Source organism: Cephus cinctus, unplaced genomic scaffold, assembly GCF_000341935.2.
Source record: "Cephus cinctus unplaced genomic scaffold, Ccin1 Ccin1_scaffold1163, whole genome shotgun sequence".
Lineage (NCBI taxonomy): Eukaryota > Metazoa > Arthropoda > Insecta > Hymenoptera > Cephidae > Cephus > Cephus cinctus.
In genome coordinates this window covers 404,794-429,040 of record NW_014333653.1, presented here as the reverse complement: position 1 = coordinate 429,040, position 24,247 = coordinate 404,794, and the positions used below count along the sequence as shown (strand labels likewise).

Here is a 24,247-nt window from a genome sequence, read left to right as displayed (position 1 = left end):
CCCCCCAATCCTAAGTCGTCATTATTCACTATTCATTCGATGCCGTACCAAGACTATTTTCTTTTTTTTTCTTTATTTTTATTTTCTTTTTTTTCTTTTTAGGACGACCACAGTAAAGCTACTGTTACACACGCAAGTTGATCGATGCCGAAAGATCTATACATCCTGTATTCAGATGTAAGTTTTGATTATTGTGAAAATGACGTCACATCATAATATACATTAATGACGTCATTTTCACAATAATGAAAGATTACGCCGAAAGACAGGGACAGATACGTATGCATCGATATGTAAAGAAAAATAAAAGCGAACATGACTTTCAGCTGGAAGAAAAAAGTAAAAAAAAGATTCCCAAGAGTGTTTAACAATTTTGCAATTCGTCGGGCACGATTGAGTAATTTTGAATTAATTATTTCTGGAGTCCTGATTATTATTGTTATTGCACGGTTATCATACGTGGATACAATAAATATTTTTTCACCTAGTAAAAATGCACTGAATTATCACCCTGTGTGTTTTTGTTATTAAGTAAAGTGACTGCTGAATACAGCTTCATTTTTGGAATTTTCAAAAAAAATCCTAGCAGTTTCCTTGTATCTCAATCCTTTCATCGTAATGTATAAAGTGTATGTTATACTTTGAGCGTCCTTACTGCCAGCTATGTACATTATGTAAACTTCCTGCGATATGACTCTGGGCGGAATTCGAATGATTCTAATATCGATATTTGAACGTGTTCCTGGTGTTGTGGTGACTGCCTTAATGATTGTCACGTACGGCTTTTCGATTGAAAGTCATTGGCCGGTCGTATGCGAGATTCATAAGAGCTGTTCGAGAATATGGGCTCTGATAAGAACTATTATAGATGAGTCATGAATGCATAATGTTAATCCAATAGACGTATATTTATTTCTTAAGCATCGATCGTCGTGTTGAGTGGAGTCGAAGAAGAAATAAAAGTTTTTCAATTCGCCGAGAACCATTAATAACCGTTGTTTCTTTCTGATGAGATTTTTTTTTGTATGGATGGTGGGACAATGGAAATATTACATTTGGAATTGGGGAAAGCGGTTGTCGAGAATGGAACATAAGTTTAAGGTAATTTCTTAATTATAATCCATATCGCAAATGTGTATTGTGATTTCTTATGATTTTCTGTATTTTTTTATGCTTAAAATTGCACTGGGAACATTATAGTTTCTTTCTTTTTTTAATTAATCCATTTTGAGTAGTTCGAGAGAAATCGAAATATTTATTTTGTCCCTGAGAAGATAAAAGGCAGATTAATTGTTTAAACAGAGTATAAGGGATTAAAGAAACAGCGGCTTTTTTTATTATTTTCTACAATTTAGACAAATTATGTTTTGTCCCGTTATCCCGCATCGTATGGGAATTCTTTTATTTGTTTAAATCCGAAATTTGAACTAAGATCGAATTGGATAATTGACACTTTACGTAAGATTTCACGTAATTTATATTGAATTAAATACTATGTTATTCAGGAGTATTGCACCGACTGAAGTTGGTCGGTCTTTTTTTATTTCCGTAGTATAATCACGTCTTCAGGTGGTACAATACTTCTGAATAACCCTGTATAAATTACTACGACAAGAGGATCGTCGATACATAGTCATTGGTGTCCCGATTGTCGTTTATTTTCGTCTGATTGGTTTTCATTGCACTACTAAAATTGTTAACCAACTTAAGTGTCACGTAAAAGATAGTATATTTTTACTTTAGTGTAAACCATTGATATCACCGTAAGAAAAATTTCCTTGAATAAAATAATTCTTTTATAAATCTTAACATATTATATCTTTCACGGTTCTTTTGTACAGTCTATCTTTCTGCGCATATATAATATAACTTCCATTCATAATCGATCACATCAACAATTGGCTATAACAAATTACAAACGACACAAATGTTCAATTCGCAATAAAAATGTCCGCCACGTCCGATAAGGATTTGTCCGAATGTCAATTGGTATTTTTTACGCGACTATCGGACTCGTCACTATATTACAATCAGGCGAGTTCACGCAAAAATTATATTTCGTAAAGCAAAATCCATAATTCGATGCGCATAAAATATTCCTAACAGGATTCTGCTTCCGCTGTTACTCCTGTAATTCAATCGATGACAAGAATTGCGAATTCAATCCTGTCAAGACGACCTATTGTAGATTTATCGCCACGGGTTGCGTCAAGCTCATTAACGACGGTGAGTTTTATATATTTAAAAAAAAATAACCAAAAAGTTTGATTAAGACAGTAGAGAGAGAAAGTGATCGAAAAAGAAGCTATATAAGGTATTCCAAATTAACAGTAATTGAATACCGTTATATCGATGCCACTGGCAAAGAAATCCTGGCCAAAAATTGGGATGGTAAGGACTCTAATTGGCAAGCAATACCGTACGTGGAAAGAGTTATCACAAGACGTTGTGGAAATATTTATGGAAGATACAAAGTTGACGTAGGCTGCAAGAAGATGCCCTTTCTGGATAACGATAAACCGGATAAGGAAATCATTTGCTATTGCGAAACAGAACTTTGCAACGGGACTACAAAGTCCACCACGACGGACACTCTGTATCTGTTACTCGTGATCGTCACGAATCTGTATATAAGTTTAATATAATTCGTCGAATTAAAGAAGACTGCTCTACTCCAACTGAAGAAGATTATCTTTCATACGTTTATGGTTTTTATATGATACGCTTCCATCTCCTCAGACGAAATTGGTACAGGAGCGCCTGACATTAAGTCTCGACCTTCCATAGTTTTTGGAAATGCTATAACGTCTCTTATACTTTGTGCATTACAGAGTAGACAGGTTAAACGGTCCAGTCCTGAAAATTTGGTTTAATTAAGTATTAAGAAGAAATTATTGAGATTATATATATCTTAAAGGATTTACCTAGTGCTATACCACCATGAGGTGGTGCACCGCTGGCTAGAGCTTCTAGGAGATGATACATTTGGGACTTGTCGATGTCCAACATGTCAAATATTTTTGTCTGTAAGGCTGGATTATGAATTCGAATGGACCCACCGCCTATTTCGGACCCATTGAGTACCAAGTCGTAATGGAGTCCACGAACTTTCAGAGGATCCCTGGAGATGAGGTCCATGTCGTCCGGATGTGGCTGAGTGAATGGATGGTGAGTTGACGCTAATGTATCTTTCGTTTCTCCAGGTGAAAATAGAGGGAAATCCACGACCCAAAGAAATAGATAATCAGAGGATCTTATTTTTCTCCCTTTGGACTCCAATACGTTTGTATACTCGACACGCAATTTTCCTACTATTTGTTGCTGTAAATTTTATATCATTATATACACATCGTGTCACGAATTTATAATGGTAGTTGTATGCACTCACTGCATCAGCTTTTTCTCCAAATGAAATAAAGAGTGTATCCCCCTCTTTTACATTAAGTTTATCAGCGATGTTCTTTGTAACATCTTCAGAGAATAATTTTATCAACTTTGAATTCCAAGAGTCACCAGTCACCTTCTCCTGTACTAATTTAGCACCAGGGAATTGTTTCTTTGCCATATCATTGAATTGTGATTTTAACGAGTTTATTAAGCAATCCTAAATATCATGGAATATTTTTAATCATATTTTTTACTACATAAGACAATACGGAATTACTTACTTGACTATTTGGTATAACTACAGCATAGCTACCGAAGGTATTATGTTCAAAGTCAGTTTTATCCATTAAAGTACTAGACTGTTTAATGAGCTCTGTAATATTTTGTATCTGTAAGTAAGAATATATATACTGGATGATTATAAAGTCCTTACGGTACTGGATTGAGACTTCATTGAATCAGATTACAGTTACAAAATTATTTACGCGTATGATCTTACATTGTAGGGGATTCTTAGATCAGGTTGCTCAGAGCCATATAATTCCATAGCATCATTATATGTTATATGATCAAAGGGAACTTTGATAGAACTTAACTCAGGTGGCCAGGAATGGAGCAGTAAGCCCTCTATCATTTCTATTAATCCCTCTCGGTTAATAAAAGACATTTCTATATCCAACTGTAAAATAATATATTCATTGGATTACACGAACTTCAAATATTCATAATTATACACTGTCGAACCTGTGTGAATTCTGGTTGCCTGTCGTGTCTAGATCCTTCATCTCTGTAACATCTTGCAATCTGAAAGTATCTATCAATCCCACCAATCATAAGAAGTTGTTTGAATTGTTGTGGGCTCTGTACCAGAGAGTAAAATTGGCCAGGGTGTCTGGTGGGTACCACGAATTCTCTAGCACCCTAGTAATATGAAGATATTCTTAACATAATACAATATTCTGTATGTTCTATTAACATACCCCAGGTGTACTTTTAAAGAGTGTAGGTGTCTCAACATCGACAAAATCACAATTGTTGATGAGATACTCTCTCATTTTCATAAGAACATTTGATCTGAGCCTCAAATTTCTTTGCATCTCTGGAAAACGTAATGCCAAATATCGGTACTGCATTCTAAGGGCCTCCTTAGCTTTATTATATTCCCTAATTGAAAATGGAAGTTGGGGTGTCGCAATATTTAACACCTCTAGAGCCTCTAATTGAATTTCTATTTCTCCTGTCTTCATTTTTTTATTTTCCTGACCAACAGGTCTGGCCACTACTGTACCAGTTACACTGATTACAGTTTCATATGGCAAATGGTTAATATTTTGTACTAAACTATTATCCTAAAAAAAAAGAATTTTTAATTGAACATATATATTACAAATTGATAAAGCAGAAACATTATTTGACACTAACATCCGAAACAATTACTTGTATCGATCCATATGCATCACGAAGAACAAGAAATTTCCCCATCCTTTGAAATTCCAGCCAACCACACAGATGTACCTTCTCTCCAACATTATTTATAGTTAATTCACCACAGGTATGCGTTCGATTAACAAATTTATTAACTGGAGCAATAGTTTCCACTACTTTATATTGATGTTTGCTAGCCACGGTATGGCTGTAACCGGAGACAGGACTGTGATTAATTCCAGTTATCTAAAAAAATGCACAATACAAAATTTTATTGAAAAAAGGATAAAGATATTATAAGCTTAAAATACAAATTGCCTGGTAAGCATATCATTTATTATGATATACTATAATTTAGAATGAACCTACATTATTTTTGTGGTTTGCTGTTAAAATTTGTTGAGTGATAATTGCACGATTGTTTGATACTTTATACTTGCACAAATTATACAATAGTCTATTTCGATTAAACATATTGATAAGTAATAATGCACAATTTATTGTGTCAAAATATGCAATTTCAATGCGGGTTAACAGTTACTCTTCCACCCGTAAAACGAGCCAAGAATACGTGTATGTATAGGACCAAAAGCAGTAGCGCTCATAAGAGTTACATTTTGTGTTTGTGTGCGTAGCGGTATCTATCTAAACATTGATTAAAAATGGTAAGCTCATTACATTACACACCTTTCAAGTAAATTAAAGTAATACACGTTTCAATGTATATTACAAGGATTAATTTTTATCTTTGCAGTTACCGCTTTCCTTGCTGAGAACTGCTCAAAACCATCCTATGGTAAAATCCTAACCTCGTTGTCTATGATTACTGTCTGATATTTTCTGTTTTTAGTTAATCTAACCTTTTTGGATATCTATTTTAGCTGGTTGAATTGAAGAATGGAGAAACATATAACGGTCACTTGGTCAGTTGTGACAATTGGATGAATATCAATCTCAGAGAAGTCATTTGCACCTCACGGGTAAAATATATTTGTGATCACAAATATACAAATTCTTTAGTATATTATTATGATTTAATGTTGTATATGATATTGTTAAATCGTTTTCTAGGATGGTGATAAGTTTTGGAGAATGCCAGAGTGCTATATCCGTGGTAGCACAATTAAATACCTTCGAATACCTGACGAAGTCATAGACATGGTCAAAGAAGATGTACAGATGAAATCAAGAGGTCGTGGAGAAATGAAGGGTCGCGGTGGTCAAAATCAAAGAGGTGGACGTGGTACTGGCAGAGGTACAATTTATTGAGATGCAAAATAATTTTCAATAGTTATTAGAATACATGAGTGTAACATTGAATTTTTCAATCCAGGTGCCTTTGGTGGTCGTGGAGGTGGCAGAGGCCCTGCACCGTTAGGTCGTGGTGGAGGCAATCAAGGTAACAAACCACAAAATAAATCACGACCTAAGTAGGAACAATGTACATATTACCATTGTACTATAATTAATTTACTTTAAGTGCTCATTGGAATAAAATACTTGCAAAATATTATGGAATGCTTTCAATACTGATAGTAAATCAAGTTACTTTTATTAAACATTGAAAATGATTGTCTACTCTTCAAACATAAACAAACACTAAAGATACAGAAATGTCAAAAGTTATTCAAACATGTACAATATCCTGTTATCAAAATACCAACAAGTTCTATTTTACAGCTCATAAATCTAAGCTAAATCTATGTGCTTCGTTCCTTGTCTCTTCGAAACACCAAGTAATCTACAATAAACACAGTTATTAATACTCATTCTGTAAATTCAAAATCAACATACAACATTAAGTTCCTACAAAGATAAAAATCCAAAACAATCGTAAAATTCAGTCCTAACGTTTAAAAACTAAAATCAGAAACAAACTTTTAAAATCAAAACCCAACTGTACACCACTAGTCCCAACCAAGCTTGTTAATCTCACTAAAAGGTGGTGCAAGAATCGCAAAAAGCAGATACCATCGATAACGCAGAGTCGAGTGCTGTAGTGAAAAATAATCCTCGGATCCGGAGTGTGTCGCCAGGAGGTAGTTTCTCAAGAAACAGCAAAATTCTATCTCAAGCAAATAAAGTGCGAACGGGTGTCGGAGCTACCGTGCAGTGAGTGTCACCCGGAGGCTGATGTAAGTGCAAAAAGAGGAACCTCTTTTTGCAGGTGGGGCGCTGTGGCAGTTAGGCTAAGCAGCAAACATACGATAATGTACAACATATATCGTTACACCTGGAGGAAGTAGAGATGAAGCAGCATAGGTAAAGGGAAACCAGGTAGACGAAGAGTGAGAGAGAGAGAGAGAAGGTGTAGAGAGAAACAAGTGAGGGAAGGCGGAGGCCGTCAAGGAGAAGAAGGAGGAAGAAAGAGGTGGCAACGGCTCACCAAGTGAAGGCGCCGAGAACGCGTCCGAATGGGATGTCAGAGAAATGGGCGAGGCTCCGCGCGTCCGCGTTAATCGCAAAAGCCTCGCGGCCCTGAGAAATCGCAACGAGAAGATAATCCGACTCTTCGGCGTGAGACTGGTCCTATCCCAGGAAAATGAGACCGCAAGAGGGGATGACAAGGGAGAGCAAGCAGAGGATAAAGATAAGGAAGAGGAGGACGAGGACATCACGTCCTGCGACCGTCCCGTCGGAAACGAGAATGAAGTCCTCGTGTCGCTGGAGGTCTTCCCCGAGTCAGTATGCAGTGGTTGGAGTGGGGCTGGGGAACCGCTCACCGATTCCTTACTCGAAATTGCGGCCAGGGTCCAGGTAAGTGTTTTTTTACACATTAACATTTATACTTTCATGATCTTGAATGAATCAGCGTTACTCATATCATCTATAACCGCCAATCTGCATATCGGCTGACATTGTAAAACGGCTTATTAATCTAAATGGCAAAGAATACGCACTTCACAGTCGTATGCGTTATTAATGCCGTCGGATTCAACTTGTCACCCAAGATTACGTTTAGGTTATGTTATCATGGGCTAAATTTGAAAATATTCTATGCGTTCCGAATGGCCTGTATAATTACAAGATATTGAAGCGGACAAGATGGCCTTAAGGATTTTAGTTAAGAAATGGACATGCGTTCGGACTGACAGACGTTCCAATGCCCGATAGAACGAAGATCAAAGTAAGGTGGCTCTCCTGCCTTTCCACCCGGACTAAGACGAAGAGATCCGTGTCAACAAACCTGAATCTGGCACGGCTGGGCTGCCTCTCATCCATTATACTCACGTATAGTTATATACCCATTAACCAATACCCGCGAACCAGTACATTTTTACAAATGGCAATCACGAGTGGCACACGGCTCTGAGTCCGGTATCCGGCGGCGCCGCAGTGCCATACCCCTGGACAGGGGACACTTCGTGAACCCAGATCACGAGATAGCCTAACCAAACGATAATTACTCGAATGAGCGAGCAGTCGAGCCGACCCGTAAGAACAAGAGACTCCAAGAAAATCGGCCTCCTGCATCTTGCACCAAACAGCATACCATTTTAAAAACGATATCCTAGAGTATTAAAATGATTTTTAGGAATTTTGGTAAATATAAAGAAATCACTATTAATTGGATCAGATATATTTTTATCATTTATTCGTTAGCTTTGAATGAAAATAATTTATATTCTTTTTTTTTCTTTTCTTTACCATGATCCCTCGAACGTCCTAGACTCCTGGACGCTGCTTCAATCACCGGCAAGACACTGTCATGGAGACCGGGACAGACAATCTAAAGAAACTCATTAAAGAAAAGGATGAACGAAAAAGAAATTAAACAGGAATATCCGAACCGGACCTTATCCAGTACTCAATCCAAGCCGATCCAATCGAATCGGTCGCGGCCCGTGTCCGTTTCACGCGTATTCGAAGTCTTTCACGACACACACCCGGACAACTTGTCTTTAAATATTTAGTAGTTTTGCTTCTCCCCTCTCCTCGTGTCCACTCTCGTGCCATCTATCTCTTTATCTCTCTCTCTCTCTCTCTCTCTCATTCCCCAACTTTACATATGGTCTCACTCTCCCGCTCAGTCTCTCCCACACGCGATATGTGTTTCTTGTCTTCGTGTGTCCGGTTACATTCGGGTTATTAGGCTGTGGCCGCACCTTGTACGTAAACACGAGGGCTGCTATTTGCGTTGGGACTGTACCAACGCTCTCTCCATATGCTTCTCTTTATATATATATTTTCCTCTCTCACGCGTTACAGTGTACACTCCGTGTCGTCGATTATTTACACAATACGAATGCGCCTTGAGACACGAACAAATGCCTTGGGACACGTGTGAATATACTCACTGACATACACCACGAGCAGACCCCGAGCAGACCCCGAGCGTGCTGCGTGATTTAATTGCTCAAACAATTAACCTACCCGATCACGATCGTCGATCCTGTCCATCCTATTTTATTGCTCAGGTATTTCTGCGTTATTTCTGTCTTTTTTTTCCTTTATTAAACTCCTTTTGAAATTCCCGCCTCTCGACGCTCCGTGTACACCATAGAACACCGGGGGCTGAGGCTAGCCAATGGGTATCATGGATTTTTTTTCAATTCTAATAATAAATATAAATGGATATAGCATATATATATATTCTTACTGACAAAATTATTCTTTATCACAATAGTCAAAAATATTGATCAAGCGGGTAACCATTTACCCCATAATTTCCAAATGTTCCTTTTAACGGGGGAATTGATCCCAAGCGTGAAGTGGGTTGCGCGAGGATTGTGGTCAGGTAGGCGTTCGGATCCGCGTAAAAAGAAACCGTCGAAGAATTCCACGCTTCACGTGGCACCAGCTTCTGGCTCTCTCTTCCCTGGGGGAAATCCACCTTGCCTGACGGTCGTCCTTAAGACGTGACTTCTTGTCTGCTACCACGGGGGTAATCCGACCATTGTGAGTATCCTGATTAGGAGAGTACGGATAGTCATCCTTTAACGTGGTGGAAGAAGACTCCAGTCGGGATAGCTCGTCTACGGCGGTGTATGGATGCTGGAATAAATACATAAATTAGGAATGGCCGGACCTGGACAAATATATGAATGCGCATGGATACACGGGTGTTCACGTATGTGAATCGTACCTGCACCTATGCTTATTCTTGGAGTATGGTTACCTTACTTTGGAAACAACGTAGTTTTTTATGAACACAAATTTTGAATTGTAATGACGCTTTTACGATAGCGTTAATTATCGCTTCACCATTTTATTATACGTTTAAGTATATTGTAAATAATACATCGAGACTGCTCATCAGCACGACGCTTTTCATCTGATGAGTCAAATCTTTATTCAAATTAGGTTATGCGGAGGCTGCATTTAGACGCGACTCCGTCCTAACTCCATTCAGTATTTAGAGAGGTAAAGAGTCAATTACAACAAATTAGAAATATCTATTATTAGTTATTATGATTTCTGCATGTCGCGTATTGTTATTATTTCTTCATACTATTCAACACTGTTTCTCTAACGACCAGCATTCTCTGGGCTGGACACCTTCTAACACTATTGTATTCCGTAATAGGAAAATATATATCGCTATCTTTGTTTTATCGACAAAACTCACGTTTATTCATTGGTTGTTACGTCAGCTTAATTTCCTATTTCTATTCGCTGAGTTTTTCGGCTTGTACGCGCCTTATTTTCACGATTCGGAAATCCGCATCCTGTGAATAAAGGTATGATATATATATATATATATATATATATATATATAGGTATAGTGAGTTTACATATGTGATTTCTTGATTCTATACTGGTTCTTATTTCTATATTCTTAATTCTCACCTTCCTTTAAAAAAAATTTGTCTCGCCCAACGTAAAATCCTTCTCACTGTATTGATTAATTTTGTGAGATCATTCATTGTAATTCGATCCATTGTGGCCGTCTTAATCAAATTCATGTACAATGACGAATAAGGTAACACTGTCTGAATCAGCAGTCACTTTTTTTTGTATCTCTCCATTCCGTCGGTCTTTTTGATATGATAATTTTTTTGTGAGACTTATCGAGCTTTTTTCAATATCTTTTTTATGGCAATCTCCTTCAGACCGCTACGAACCGAACTGCAGGACCGTCGGTTCCAATTCACCCTTCACAATGCAATTAATCAGTTCTTTGATATTGGTTAGCGATAATCGACCATGAATTAACAAAATTGTCTCCATTGTTGTCCAAATGGATTCATGCTGTATCCGTTATTTATTTGAATTGTCACGACTGTCCACAAGCTGGACTTCTCGCTTGGAGGAATTCTCATATAATTCTTAACAGGTGGGACAATCCACAAGGAAGGAGGACAATTCAAGGAGGAACCGTATTCATACTAATTTATTATCAGGAATATTTATTACACCCGGTACTATCCCCCTTCGAGTCCTAGTCTACGTGGATGTTGGAATTGGTAGTCGCGTAGGTGCCGAGTTACGCGCACCCAGGATGGCAGTTTTTACGCAATTCCTAGAAAGTCCTCCGACTGCTTACGTATACGCGCATACGTACCTGTCCCGACTTTCAGCTACGTCGGCCAATCCGATTCATTCATAACGTAATGTATTCCATCCGCGCGTGCTCGACAATGGCCGTGTATATATGTATATACTCCGTGCGTAAGTATTCATAAAGAAGCGATAACGCGGGGACATCAGAAGAGCCATTGAGAAATCGCAGGGCCGTGCAAGTAGGGCGCACTCGATCCAAGCTATAACCTGAAACTTGAAGTTACGTTGACGAAAACAATAGGAAAGTAAATTTAATAGATACTCTCAAGATCGATGTCAATCTTAAAAGATTTTTGCTTGCTTTCATTTAGTCAAAGGAAATAACGTTATTGACGTTAAGTTGTCGGGTTCCACGAAATTCTTAATTTATAGTGACGTTTGCGAATGTATACACATACCAGTAGGTAGGAATACCTGGAAACAAAGGATCCGGAAACTTATGTGTGTCACGGGGAACGTGACGTTGAAACATAACCTCGAGCGACGTTTAAATATTGAACTTGTCCTCCCATAAATACTTTAATAGAGGACTCTAGATTCGACGTCCATTTTGCGTCCCTGGATTCACTACGAACCGTAAGATACGTGACAGTGTGTTTTGTCAGTCTTTTAACCTGGGAATAGACGTCTTAGACCATACAAATCTTTTTCCAGATTCTCAGCATTTCTTTTTCTTAATATAGTTGTCACTAGTTAGGACTACGGTCCTTAAGAAGCGTCCGCTGAAAATTCTCGACCTTATTTACTTATTAGGAAGAAATACAATTTAGACCAGACCTCACAACTCAATGCTCTTAAAATAAAGAACAAACTCCCGATAATTCCCAGGCTGCCCGTTTATGCGTTTCTAACCTCACTTATGTATTACGACGTCCTGCGCGGCGCGAAGGTGGGCACAGTCCGAAGGGCAGACACTGAAATCCGACGTCCCTTTACAGAAGGTCGGCCATCAACTGGCTAAGCTAAAATATATCTTTAAATGTCTGACAGAAAGATCGTCTAGACTGACAGGATCGTAAAATACGAAAATCGGCCGCGACTCGCCGTGCCGCTCTCGACTTTCCGTGCACCTGGGTCGAGCGACGACGAGACGTGCAATTATCCCGGCGTAAAACTCCAAGCTGCCTTTAACCTGCACGCACTCAAGAGTTACACTGTCACTGGCTATCTTTAATTCCTCGTTACTCTGTGCCCTGTGCACTTCATAACAATAAGGTAAACTTGCACATTTATTTACACGTCACTCGGCACTCGCGTTGTCCCACAATTGCAAAACTTCAAATGCCGTTTCACATTTGCATTCGCTTGTACTTACAGCTGACTGCTTTTCTACCTGCCTGAACCTTTTCTGCTTATGAACACGTCCTTGACTATTGATACCCTTGCCACTGTAAATGGACCTGTGTGAATCCTCTCCCAAGAGAAGTCCTCGTATTGAAGCGACGTTAATTCACTCGCTGCTATATTTACAAGCGCTCCCGGCTCGTTGAAGTGAGACGTAGCTGTAAGATATTACCGCTTGAGGGTACCGTCCTCGGAAACCTGGTGGAGTCCTTGTGAGTTAGAGGGGTTGCCTACCGACCGAGTTTAACTCGTCACGGATACTTGTAGCAGTGGAGTGTAGTAACAATAGTTGTATAGAAATACTAGACTGCCATAGTAGTAGCACTAGTAGTAGTATTACACTGCCACTGAAGAAGTCGTTTCTTGTTCAGCAGCAGCAGGGTAGTTTCCTTTGATAGCTTACCTGGCTTATTCTTAGCACAGTAGCACCGGTAGCATATAATTTAGATCCTACTTTTACTATCACTTCACCTATCGTATCTTCACCAGGTTACATGGTTGCTGTCCCAAAATCATTGAAGGTTGACCATAGACGATTCCTAGGATACTTCCCTACGTGAGAATCAAAAAGGCTATGCGAAGGTTAACATACTTATGCCAAGGCTCGAAGAGGTAAAACGAATCAATTGCTAAATAATGACAGATAGAAGGATTTTATATATATAGACATATATAGGTTATGTATGAATGTTTCCAGGGGATTCCCAAATTAACTCATTATTAGTTGATGATGGAATTTCGAATCTCCCGTGCATAGTCAGACATAATTATTGCGCGATTGTCATTGACATTTACACATTGCATAATTTCGACGAGTGCCTCGAGTCCGGGTTTGTCTGTGTATATAGATCCTTGCTTGATCCTGAGATCCTCTGTCCGATTATCGTGCCTCTTGTTTGCGCCTCTAAGTCGTACGTACCCAACTACCTTTTAAACTTTGCCCACGTTCTACGTGACCTCGTCCACCAGGATCCTCTTCTGGATGAGACTCAGGAGTATCACGTAAGGTTTGTTATTCCGCTTGTTTCTACAATCCACTCTATATACCGTGTGATACTATTCGAACTGTGTCTTGCTGTTGTATAGATACACTCATACCGAGATATGCTTTCAGAGATCGTGCGAGTCCATTTGTTACACACCTGCCGAAACTAGCCCATGAACTTCCCACAGCGTTGGGATCAGCGTTAGGAAATCATCGCCCCGGGTCCAATTAGTGATCTTGCTCGATGATTAATACGTGATCCAGTTACAGAGGAAGGATATACGGATGGGATTCTCATGTTTATTTATTTACATCCGGAATTTCATTTTGATATCCCGTTTATGATGCTAAGTTTTCATTCGTCCATCTTGTACACGTTAGTTCTTTTTTTTCTATTCATGTTGCTTGATATTTTTTCGAAATTATTTCTTGCATCCGACGATCACCCTTTATTCTTTCTTTTAGTAATTGTGGTACCGGGTTTTTTTCAAATTGAGATTTGACCTAACCTTTTTTTTTTAGGTTAATTAAGATCCTGTAAGTTCACCATGGTGATTACTTGTAGTCTTACATTATGCAAGCGGATATTATCAGCGGTGGTGGCTCGCTGAAAAATCGATAGGACGTTTCTCTAGTTAGCGTGGACGTCGGAGGACGTCTCGAGGATGAACCGTAGTTATTAGCAGGTGGTATCTACGCGTCGTCGATAAGTAATTGGTGGACAGTACGTATTAGAGAATGTATACGACATCCGTGGTAAAAATAGAATGTACATAGCTTGAGGGGGTAAAAAAGAAGATTATGGATAAAATTATATGACGAAAAATCGCGTGAGAACGTGGAGGTGAGCGAGTATGGTCATTCGAATTATGCCTCCAGAAGGCTAATACGGGCTAATGACGAGTAATAACTAAGGAAGACGTTAAAACATCAGAGAGGAACCTATAAATATTCAACAGCGTATCACCCGACGATGCAAAATCGAGAGAGAAAAAGTAGAGAGAGAGAGAGAGAGAGAGAGAGAGAGAGAGAGAGAGAGAGAGAGAGAGACGGATAGAGGATGGAAAAAAAAGAAATCGATACTTTGAACATCCAGCAATTTATATCTCTAGACAGCCGGGCTCCTACGATCGAACGGAATGTTAATGCAAAATGTTAATCGATGCCGATTTCACGTTTGATATAACGGACGTCGACCGCACGTGGACTCTTGTGAATGAATCCAGTCAAGTAAAGGTCAAGACCCTGACGAATTTATTGAAGAATTTGTAAATCGAGGAGTTCCGGTTTGTCACATACGAATTTGGATTTAACGTGACTTCGAAATGTCAAAGTACTTTTTTTTTTGTATATTTCGCCATTGCTAAATTTGTACAATGACAGTTTGTCTTTGCTTTTACAGCGTGGAAGGACGCATTGGTAATAAGGATACAGGGGAGGAGGTCGTTCTTTGGGTCTACGACTGTGTCTTAAGCGAATTTAACGAAATTCAAATCTGCAGGCGATAATGACTTTCACTCGATTTACCGAATTTTACGAAATTATTCCTCGACGGTCTCTCTAACGAGCTCGTGGATACCGTATTAAGCGTTAAGCAAAGACGATCGCCGGTAGGAAGCATGTGCGGGCTCGCCTTAATGCTGCTTTTAATCATGCTTTAATTCAGACGCGCAGTCTCGGCATTCGTTAATTATATTCCCGTCTATATTTGTATTCATTACGTTCGCCGGTTACATCTATACTCGTATACTGCTTTATTATATATTCTCCTGCGTATACGTATCTCTTACATTCTGTATATATACCGTGTTGTGTATACACGCAAGGTAATTGCGACCGTATACGCCTGTAATTACATATACCTATATATGTATTTATAAAAGACCGCATCGGCGAGGGTAATGTATTTTTATCGGGCAATCCCATACGATTGCGATTTTATTATTAATTTTTCCTGGCTTCTTTTTTTATAAAACAGAAAGCTCCTTCACGCGCGTTCTTCCATCATTATCAGTAAACTTTTTTGAATCTCTTAATTGGCTAATGAACTCTAATTTACATCATTACAGTCTCTGCTTACGTTATGCAGGGTCACCCAGATAAAACGCACCAAAAGAAGTTGGAGCGTTGATTTAATTTCTATTAAATAGCCACGATTATTACGAAGAGCCTGAATAATCGTTAAATTATAAATATTCTTATGACGTACAAATTCATACAAAATTCAGATAGCAGCTTCGAACGCTTCAATGAATCTAATGAAATTTGAATTCCATGAGATTCCCGCGCATTTCCATAAAATCATACATATTGTATTTTATTGCCAATTAATTTATCCTCATTCACTGATGTGCTTCGCACAGGGCAAGGCAGAGACAGGCATACTATTAATAGACGTCGCCAACGTTTAGATGGACGGTAAAGAAATTTAAATTCGCACGTGCCAAAAATAGGCAGTCGCCAAATCACGAGTTAGGTGATTACAACGCCGTCGTTAATTGGCTACGTAATTGATGCCCAGGAACACGTTTCAAATAATCGAACGCAATGTAAACCTTTTTCTTTTTTGTCCTATCGTTTTCTTTCGTAACACGTATCCTTGTATCTACGTACGCCGACGTAGCATTATTCTCTACTGTATTGTACTTACACTCTAATGGATATATATGTATATAACCTAGGTGTAAGCATCGGGGTCCGAAGTCACAACCTGCCGTGGTATAGGTCGCCGAACCCGGCGTGTGACTCTGCGTTACTCGACACAATGCCTTACAAATTGTACTCTGCTCGGTACACATTGACCGCTTGTAAGTGCACAAAAGAGCGGCTCTACAACGCCATGATAGATTACGCAGGACTCCCTGTGACTCAAGTATTTCCATGAGAATCAGAAGTCTCATTATTGTCAATTGGCATCGCCAATGATGCGCAGAAATGAGTTTTGAGCGGTGCATTCAAAAGAAATAATATTTCCAGACAGAACTGTAAAACATTACGACGCAGATGAAACAGGGTGAATTTGTTTTCACGTATATCTGGAACCTTGGGCAAAATTGAATTGAACGTCTGATCCATTTGAAAATGAGAGCTTATGGGTGGATATTGATCAGAATATATAAACGAGTGAGAAATCGTAAAAGGGTACTGGCTGGCTGTATCTGTAAAAGGCAATGGCGTGTGCACAAGACTAATACGGTCCTACCGACGACTACCATAACGAGTAAGCATAACCTAAGGTCACGTTTCGATAGAAAAGGTAGCCACCCTGAAAGCAGAACCGAGCGGACTCCATATCGAGGTATACCGGCTGGTAAATGGCGACAAGGATCGTTAGGCGACCTTATTGTTAAATCGATCATCACTCATTGGATAAGAACTGTGTGATTGCATGAGGTCGGTACTGAAGTGATGCATATGTGATATATACGACCTTGGGTCACGGAATCATCCCTCCTATTTTACGATGTGGTTGCAGTAAACTAATGGCTGACACGCGTCGCGCTGTGGGAATTGTAGATTGTTCGCTGTCAATCATCGAACACGTGGAAGTGGGTTAAGCGAAACTTTATATAATCGCTGTTGTTGGAATCGTAGCCATTCTCTGATTGATCGTTATTATCATTACGTCAACATTTTGATCTTTTCTGGTGATAACCTAACCTAACCTAGTAATCATATCTATTTTCTTGCTCAGGATTAATTAGTGAGAAATACAAGACGTCGTGTTACATGGTACGTGGAAGTTTTCCATGGATCTTGAATACTTTTCTTCTTCTTTTTTTGTTTGATCATTTTAATACCTGTTCGCAGGGTGAAACACAAGTGTTCATATGCATTAGAAGGAACTTGCTTGGGTGTCTAACGCGATTCAAGAACATCCGGGATCCATGACATTTGGCAAGAAATTATTACTTTATTAATATTCTGGAAACCATGGCTGAATATACCGGTCTGGCAATTTATATTCTCTGTATGGTTTGCTTGAACCGATATGTCTTTATCAACTTTATGGTTTGTTGAGTGTCTGCAGTTATTTTCAGTGGGAAAGTCAATTTCTTAAAAGATATATTCCAAGTTGAGGATAGTTCTAATAGATTTCTAATGGTTTATCGTGGTGCACTGCATAAGGATTTGCAATTACTGAGATTGCCATACGAAATGTCTGTTGCGAATTCTTTTTCTTGTTTAGTCTCTTGTTTTTTCTTCTTTCTGTGTACCTTTTCTGTTTATCTACTATCTTCCAACATATATGGATACAACGCTGACAGAAAGTCATTAAATCTTTTGATACTCTGATGACGTCAGTTCTTATTGATTAAATTAATTTTGATATCACAATTGCACAACGGTCCCAAGCAAATATGTACAGGTGCTAATAATTATTGAATATTGGATGCTCATTAAGTATGAACTTTATATGAAAATTATTATCGACGGTAGATTAATCAGCGAGTAATTTAGAGGACAGTTTAATTTATGAGTGAAGTTGAATTAACTTTTGCAGTGCAGTGTACAACGTACGTGTGTTGTTCACGTACTGCTTGACGGGGGTAAGATGCATAAATCTATGGTCGGTACATAAATATTAACATAATTCATGTCGACTAAGTGCAGAGGTAGAATGAGGTGCACGGCCGTAAGTGAAATCGTTCTTTGCACCGATGCGTGATTGCACTAATTTGCAATAATCGAACGTTCGCCACGTCCGTAACCATGCGCCGCCGGAATCGATCTCGATCGATCGTATATCGACCCTGCGGTTCAGTCGATCGATTACAGATGATAGTAAAAATGAAAATTTCCTTTTCATCGATCGAAATTTGTCTTCCAATCATTTACGGATATACCCTACCTTTCTGTTTTACAGCGATATCGAGTATGAGGGACATAAAGAAAAAGATATATGATTTAATAACACTCAATTGACTAACACCCTTATTTATACGGCCCTGGCGCAGGTAAAGCTGAATGGGGACTTGTCCTACAGTGCGTAGGCCGTCTCTTGATTGGTCAGAGAAGTCGGCCTTCACAGACTCCGCACTAATACTCCTGTAGCTACTTTCGAATTCTCATGAACCACGAAAACCGTACGGAACCATACAGGAATCTGGTATTCCTTTTAAAAAAATATATATATATACATATGTATGTGTATTGAGTACACGTGGAAATAATTCCCAATGGTCTCGAAAAACTTGACATACCGATCTAAGTGTGGGGAAGAAATTTGGTAAAATTTTGAGAACGCATTCTGATTCATGCTGAAAATTAGTGTATGATCTTTTTTGAGCAAACATTTTTTCAGAGTAAAGTTTGATATTTGATTCTTATAAAATTCAAAATTACAGATTCGCGCGTTTTGAATATCGAACGAGGTTCTTTGGGAATGCCATAATTTGCCGTTTTTTTTTGTGGAATTTGGTTTATTTGAGACATGTACAAAATTTGCATTATCCTTTTCCCAAGGATCAGCCGAATGGGATATAGCGTGAAGAGTTAAAATGTCGATTAACCACCCCGAGCTATTCTAGCACGAGGTCGTGCGACTCGAGATCGATTAGCCAATCAATAAATACACACATGTCCCGCTCAGGGTGTGGTTTCGATGTCGCTATCGACTTATGCACGGGGGATGACGTCAGGTCCGGATTGACTGTAGTTTCGAGAGGGAGCAGGAAGCAGTGATCGAAGTGAGATCAATCTCTCGGATCAGTGATCTCAGCGAATGAAATCATTGCTGAATGTGGATCACCGTTTAGGTCGCCTCTTCACGGGACTTTGGAAGCAGCAAAGTATGTAAAAGCCTCAAGAATAATCGAAAAGTCTATAACCTACTATCTCCAAGTATCTGAAAATGTCGTTGAAAGTGTAAAACAGGCCTTGTCGTACAATCGTAATCTCGAATGTGTAACTGGCTTAAGCATTAGCATAAGTACGTCGTATGTTGCCCTACCGTTTCTCATATCGGCTGCATTTATCGCGTGCACCGTGTTTCGTATCGCATTGTCCTCGCTCGTTGTGAATTGCCTTTAGCAGCAGTCATTTGTCATCGTTATACCCCTACGGCTGGGTGCACGCCGATATCTGTCGGCATATATAAGTATCATAGAAAAGGTCGGCATCGTAACTTTGATAAAACAATAAGCAAAGTAACACCGTGGCACAACGAATCGTCAAACAATTCCAAGCCGGACGAGAGTGCAGTAGAAGAAAAAAGAAAGAAGGACAAAACGTATACGGTATTCCTAACCTAAAGTCAATTTCGCATTTTCACATAAGTCCAGATGAAAAACAATGTCTCTGTTGTGTAGCTATACACGTACGTACAATAATACGTGATCGGAATGTGAAAATGACAAAATGGCGACACGTGCCAGTGAAACCGCACTAAGCAGCAGTTCGTTTCGTCCTGTAGGAAAGTTTCTAGCCTTTCGTGCAGTACTCGTGGCGCGTCCACATCGATATTTATGAACGGCACGTCGACGACGGCTTTCGATGAGGATCCGGGAGTCTCAGTTCCTCGAGGAAGCCGTTTACATCGTCTCGCTATTAAAAAAAACTGTCAAACAGTATATATCCCGCAACGGCAATTTCCATGGGCAATTGATTTTTAAACGACGTTACGAAGGTTTTTCTCGCTGTCGTGGGAAAACTTTATGCAACGTTCACAATTGTTTCTTTAACGTCTATGTGTGTATATGTATATACACCTTTTTTTCTTTCTTGCAGATAATTATCCGTGAGATTTACACGTACCATAAATACAATTACAATCGCCACGTGGACATCGTATACGACGTTGTTAAAACGTGGGAGGCCATCTTGGTATTTTCGTGATGCGTTCTACGCGTGGGCTTGTTTTCAAGATTATTCTAGCCAGTCTCGAAATATCAGCGACTATATTTAAAGGCTTAGATGTTCCCTGACGTGCCAACCCTCGTGACTCTAAGTCAGGACGGTATTATGGAAGAAACTGTCGGTGTGGAGGATCCTTTTTGGTATTATTATTTTTTCCTCTTATTCTTATCCACACAAATTCCGTCCCGTGGGCGTCCTGTAAAATTGGAACTTTGACTATTTTAAGGTATTCCCAGCTAACCTGAAACAATACAATTTGCAGTAAGACAATATACCGGATGACCAGATTGAAAATAATCACAAGTCACAGGCACGTTATTAACCGTGAGTATATTTACCTGGATCATCCAGTATATCATAACTCATGAATGAATTGAAGTACGACGTCCTTTGCTAAATGAATTCTTAACGCCATTTCGAATTCTTGAGTGATAAATATTGCGGGATATTAAAATAAACTTTTTTCTTTCTGTAGCTCCTTTGGTCGTTTTATTAATGGTCGTTGATACATCGATAAACCGTTTATGGCTTAAATTTGACTGGACACTGGATTAGGTATATCGTATACATACATTACGTATCCTTATATATCTTATTTCATATATGCTTTATTATAGCATTCGACGGCTACTGAACTGTCTGTGGTCCAGAGACGATCTTTCCCTTCAAATATGGCAAGACAGGATCGTGATCTCACGTCTGGCGAATTTGCATCAGCAGCGCTTAAATATATGACTACTACATCCACACTGTAATTAGCGTCGATGCAGCCGCTCGACAATGTCAATTTGTCCTGACGCTTTTGTATTTCGTGTGACAAGACACGATGCCTATAGATATAGTTACGCTACGACAATACAGTCAGCAAAGTATCGTATGGAATATTCATAAGACAATGACATATCAGGTCTTTTGTATATAGTAATACAGCAGTCAAGATATACTTAGTGATCTGTCATACATAAAACACTGTATAAAGTCTTAATATTTTTCTAAACATTTAAGGATACACGAGACACTTTCTATATGAAAAAGTACAAAGAAATTATATATAAATTCAATACAGATTTAGTATAAAGATAAAATGTATTAGTATACCGTATACGGAAGCTTTAATTGTACTGGAAAGAGAAGTGATATACTTTGGTACAGACTGCTGTAGTATGCTCGGTGTGAAGGGTGCCTTAAGCGTGTAAGAGAGAGAGAGAGGAAACTAGCAGCAGCACCCAGTGACCGGTAGCATTGATTGATTCTTGCTTTTCTTACTTTTCCACGAGGTCCGATTCCACGAAGCAAGAGGCCGTAGCTCAGGCATCTCACGAGATGAAAGGAGGGATGGAGAGAGAGAGAGAGAGGATGCTCATGGTGAAGTGGGCGTGCAGGATGCTATATACTCGGATATAACATAGCTACCAGAAGATCGTGAGTCTGAGTATAGATGCTTGTGAAAAGAATCTTTGAACGTGGGTCGAGCGATAAAATCAATCGATTGGTATATACATAGACGTACGGGGAGTTTTGAATCAACCGGTAGTCCTGTACCGTACCGTGTTGGTATGACTTGGCTCTTATGCATATATGGTTGGTAGGCGGCACGTGCGTGTAGGTAAACGAGTTAGGTCGACGTCGTGAGTATCTTTCACCGGATGCACTCCAGGCTCCGGGCTCTGGGTCAAAATCAAGGATATTGTCAATCGCGATATTCTCTGCCTACACGTGTGCTGCTTCTCTTCTCTTTGATTTATAATTGCGTCGTGTGAATAGAGAGAGTCATTTAGGCCTCTTCGTCTTTTTTCACTCTCTATTTAGGTAGGTGTACTTTGGTGTTTTAATTGAGTGCACTTCTGAGGAGAGGAATGGATAATTGAAAAATTGATATAAAAAATTGATTACCTTGTGAGACTATGATTTTTATGAGTTTGATTTTCGGTTCGTCGGAGGATGTTCGTGAGAAGATTAAGGATGTCATAGTTTGTCGGGGTGTCGATGATCCTTCTTGGTTAAATATTTAAAGAGCGTGGTCAAGTGATGTTTGCTTGGATTCTTTTCTTGGCTGTAGGACAGACAAGGAGGGAGAACGAGAAAGAGGTATGGCCAGAGAGAGAGTGTAGGTCAGAGAACTTACCTCCCGGAAATCCTCTTGATCCACGTTTTTTTTCTTCAAGCTGGGTCTTTTTCTTTTCATAAATTCCCTCGGCGAGCACACCCAAGCTACCGGCCAGACGGCTTGAACAACGGTGAAAGTACTAAGGAGCCAAGAAGTAGACCCCACCTTTGGTGCTCCACTAGGATGCAGCTTGAACCTTCTCTAACCTAAAAACCTGAAGAGTGCCGGTGTATCTCGCGAAAAAGAAAATAAGTGACTAGTTTAACTCAAATCTGCCATATCCTACAGATCTTGGACCGCACATTTTATTTTGTGAACAGGCGTTTAAAGATATTCGAAGACATATTCATACAGTATTTTTTTAACAATTAATACCAAAAAAGTGGCATCACTATCCTTCGATGTTAATTAACAATCTATCTCTTATCAGTTTATACATTTTAATGGGATTTCATGTTCCATTGAATTCAACAGTAATACACTGATTTATCAGACACCCAGCCGATTGGCCGTTTTCCTTGAATCGTTTAAAAAAACTCTAGTGGCGCCACGCAGCGGGAATTCTGCGCGACACCATAAACCACGACAATGCCGCTCGAATCTTTTAGCGAACTATCCTGTCGAGCAACAATAGATCACCCAGTCTCTATCTAACAAGTGAACCGTTAAATCGGCACTCTGTCCAACAACAAACCGACGATATCTCACGAGGCGTAAGGTAAAACTTCAATTTTCAATCTACGTACGATGCATGCACAAATTATACCAAAGGATACATTTAATTTCCCACGTTGTCGGTAACCTCAAATGTCCTCTCAACGTTCAAAGCTCCGTGGAATAAATCAGATTGCAAGTGCAGTACAAAACGCCGCGGCCACCGTACCTGCCGAGAAGTAGCGTCTCGTAGGAGGAAATGGCAAAGGCATAAGACAGAACACAAGTAAAGGAATAAGAAAAGAAATATAAAAAAAAGAGTCCGAGAGATATAAAGGCCGGCGCAGGGAACGAAGATGCCCGCCGCGAGATACGAACTTCTCTTTGACGAGGCCGCTCGCGATTATCCGGCTACGTGTGACGTGACCGGTCGCGATAAATTTCAAGGAAGACCGAATGAACACGTAACCTTCTTCCCGATGAAGATCCTATTCCATTATCCGGTATAAAGAGGGACATAAGACATCAGGAGAGGAAGCGTGGCAGCGCTAGGTTACACGTACGTACTCCGTTCGAAAAAAATAACCGAATGACGTCTATATACGTATGCCAGGTACACGTAGCATATTTATACATTACTCAGTTACGGAGTTCGCTCAGATTTCACTTCTAAATCTCATCCTTGCATAAACCTTCAATTTAAATGGTGATATACACACTGCTCAATCCACATCGACCAACTTTCAGGTTAGGTTAGGCTAATCACTATGCAATTGCCAACCGATGGCTAATTGCTGGAGTTTAACGATATCGAAATTGGTAAACGGATCTTAGGTGAAGGATTTTAATAAGTCGTAAAGGATTTTAAAATTATATATATAAAGCTATGACCTTTCTACCCGGCGCATCCGCCTGTTACGTAACGAGATATACCGGTATCTCAATCCAAACGATCGATTTAGGCTCGTACGTGGACGTTTATT

The 24,247-nt window shown here is 39.3% G+C and overlaps 3 protein-coding genes and 2 long non-coding RNA genes across 14 annotated transcripts in view; 3 read left to right on the top strand and 2 right to left on the bottom strand.

The window, feature by feature from the left end:
- Positions 1–1,304: 1,304 nt before the first annotated feature.
- Positions 1,305–5,461, bottom strand: LOC107272319 (aspartate--tRNA ligase, mitochondrial). Of its 2 annotated transcripts, none has more exons than XM_015749360.2 (9): positions 5,182–5,461; positions 4,810–5,058; positions 4,368–4,736; positions 4,132–4,308; positions 3,887–4,066; positions 3,669–3,776; positions 3,389–3,604; positions 2,925–3,321; positions 1,305–2,856 (listed from the first exon to the last, which is right to left on the bottom strand). In XM_015749360.2, exons 1-9 carry the CDS (start codon positions 5,284–5,286, stop codon positions 2,696–2,698), a joined length of 1,962 nt encoding a protein of 653 aa, XP_015604846.1. In that variant the 5' UTR covers positions 5,287–5,461; the 3' UTR covers positions 1,305–2,695. The 2 variants fall into 2 exon arrangements, with proteins under 2 accessions (XP_015604846.1, XP_015604847.1); XM_015749361.2 differs by having other exon boundaries at positions 4,810–5,020; positions 5,182–5,319.
- Positions 5,379–6,322, top strand: LOC107272329 (U6 snRNA-associated Sm-like protein LSm4). The gene is made up of 5 exons (XM_015749403.2): positions 5,379–5,477; positions 5,567–5,608; positions 5,694–5,792; positions 5,884–6,067; positions 6,146–6,322. The coding sequence occupies exons 1-5, from the start codon at positions 5,475–5,477 to the stop codon at positions 6,244–6,246; spliced, it is 429 nt and encodes a 142-aa protein (XP_015604889.1). The 5' UTR covers positions 5,379–5,474; the 3' UTR covers positions 6,247–6,322.
- Positions 6,323–6,660: 338 nt separating this feature from the next.
- Positions 6,661–24,247, top strand: part of LOC107272317 (probable ribonuclease ZC3H12D) — a 43,042-nt gene continuing 25,455 nt past the window's right edge. Inside the window, exon 1 of the mRNA XM_015749354.2 lies at positions 6,661–7,569. Within this exon, the coding sequence (XP_015604840.1) occupies positions 7,243–7,569 (327 nt within the window). The 5' untranslated portion in view covers positions 6,661–7,242. The remainder of the gene's footprint in view (positions 7,570–24,247) is intronic.
- Positions 8,483–13,126, bottom strand: LOC107272335. 2 transcript variants are annotated; one of them, XR_001538907.2, is made up of 4 exons: positions 11,318–13,126; positions 10,603–10,908; positions 10,382–10,481; positions 8,483–9,807 (listed from the first exon to the last, which is right to left on the bottom strand). It is a non-coding gene; the product is annotated as an uncharacterized LOC107272335 (long non-coding RNA). The 2 variants fall into 2 exon arrangements; XR_001538906.2 differs by having other exon boundaries at positions 10,603–13,126.
- Positions 14,377–24,247, top strand: part of LOC107272332 — an 11,020-nt gene continuing 1,149 nt past the window's right edge. For 2 of the 8 annotated variants that reach the window (XR_003061186.1, XR_003061185.1), the window contains exons 1-6: positions 14,377–17,377; positions 17,456–19,437; positions 20,375–20,643; positions 20,730–20,827; positions 20,979–21,058; positions 21,121–23,823. This is a non-coding gene — a long non-coding RNA (uncharacterized LOC107272332). The remainder of the gene's footprint in view (positions 17,378–17,455; positions 19,438–20,374; positions 20,644–20,729; positions 20,828–20,978; positions 21,059–21,120; positions 23,824–24,247) is intronic. The other 6 variants (XR_003061191.1, XR_003061190.1, XR_003061192.1 and 3 more) reach the window with 6 other exon arrangements.

Coding starts and splice junctions, on each gene's coding strand:
- LOC107272319 (XM_015749360.2), bottom strand. CDS start 5,286: ATGTTTAATCGAAATAGACTATTGTATAATTTGTGCAAGTATAAAGTA. Junction 3,777..3,886: donor ATCTAAGAATCCCCTACAAT/GTAAGATCATAC, acceptor TCTTACTTACAG/ATACAAAATATTACAGAGCT. Junction 2,857..2,924: donor TCATGGTGGTATAGCACTAG/GTAAATCCTTTA, acceptor CCAAATTTTCAG/GACTGGACCGTTTAACCTGT.
- LOC107272329 (XM_015749403.2), top strand. Junction 5,793..5,883: donor AAGTCATTTGCACCTCACGG/GTAAAATATATT, acceptor ATCGTTTTCTAG/GATGGTGATAAGTTTTGGAG. Junction 6,068..6,145: donor TGGACGTGGTACTGGCAGAG/GTACAATTTATT, acceptor TTTTCAATCCAG/GTGCCTTTGGTGGTCGTGGA.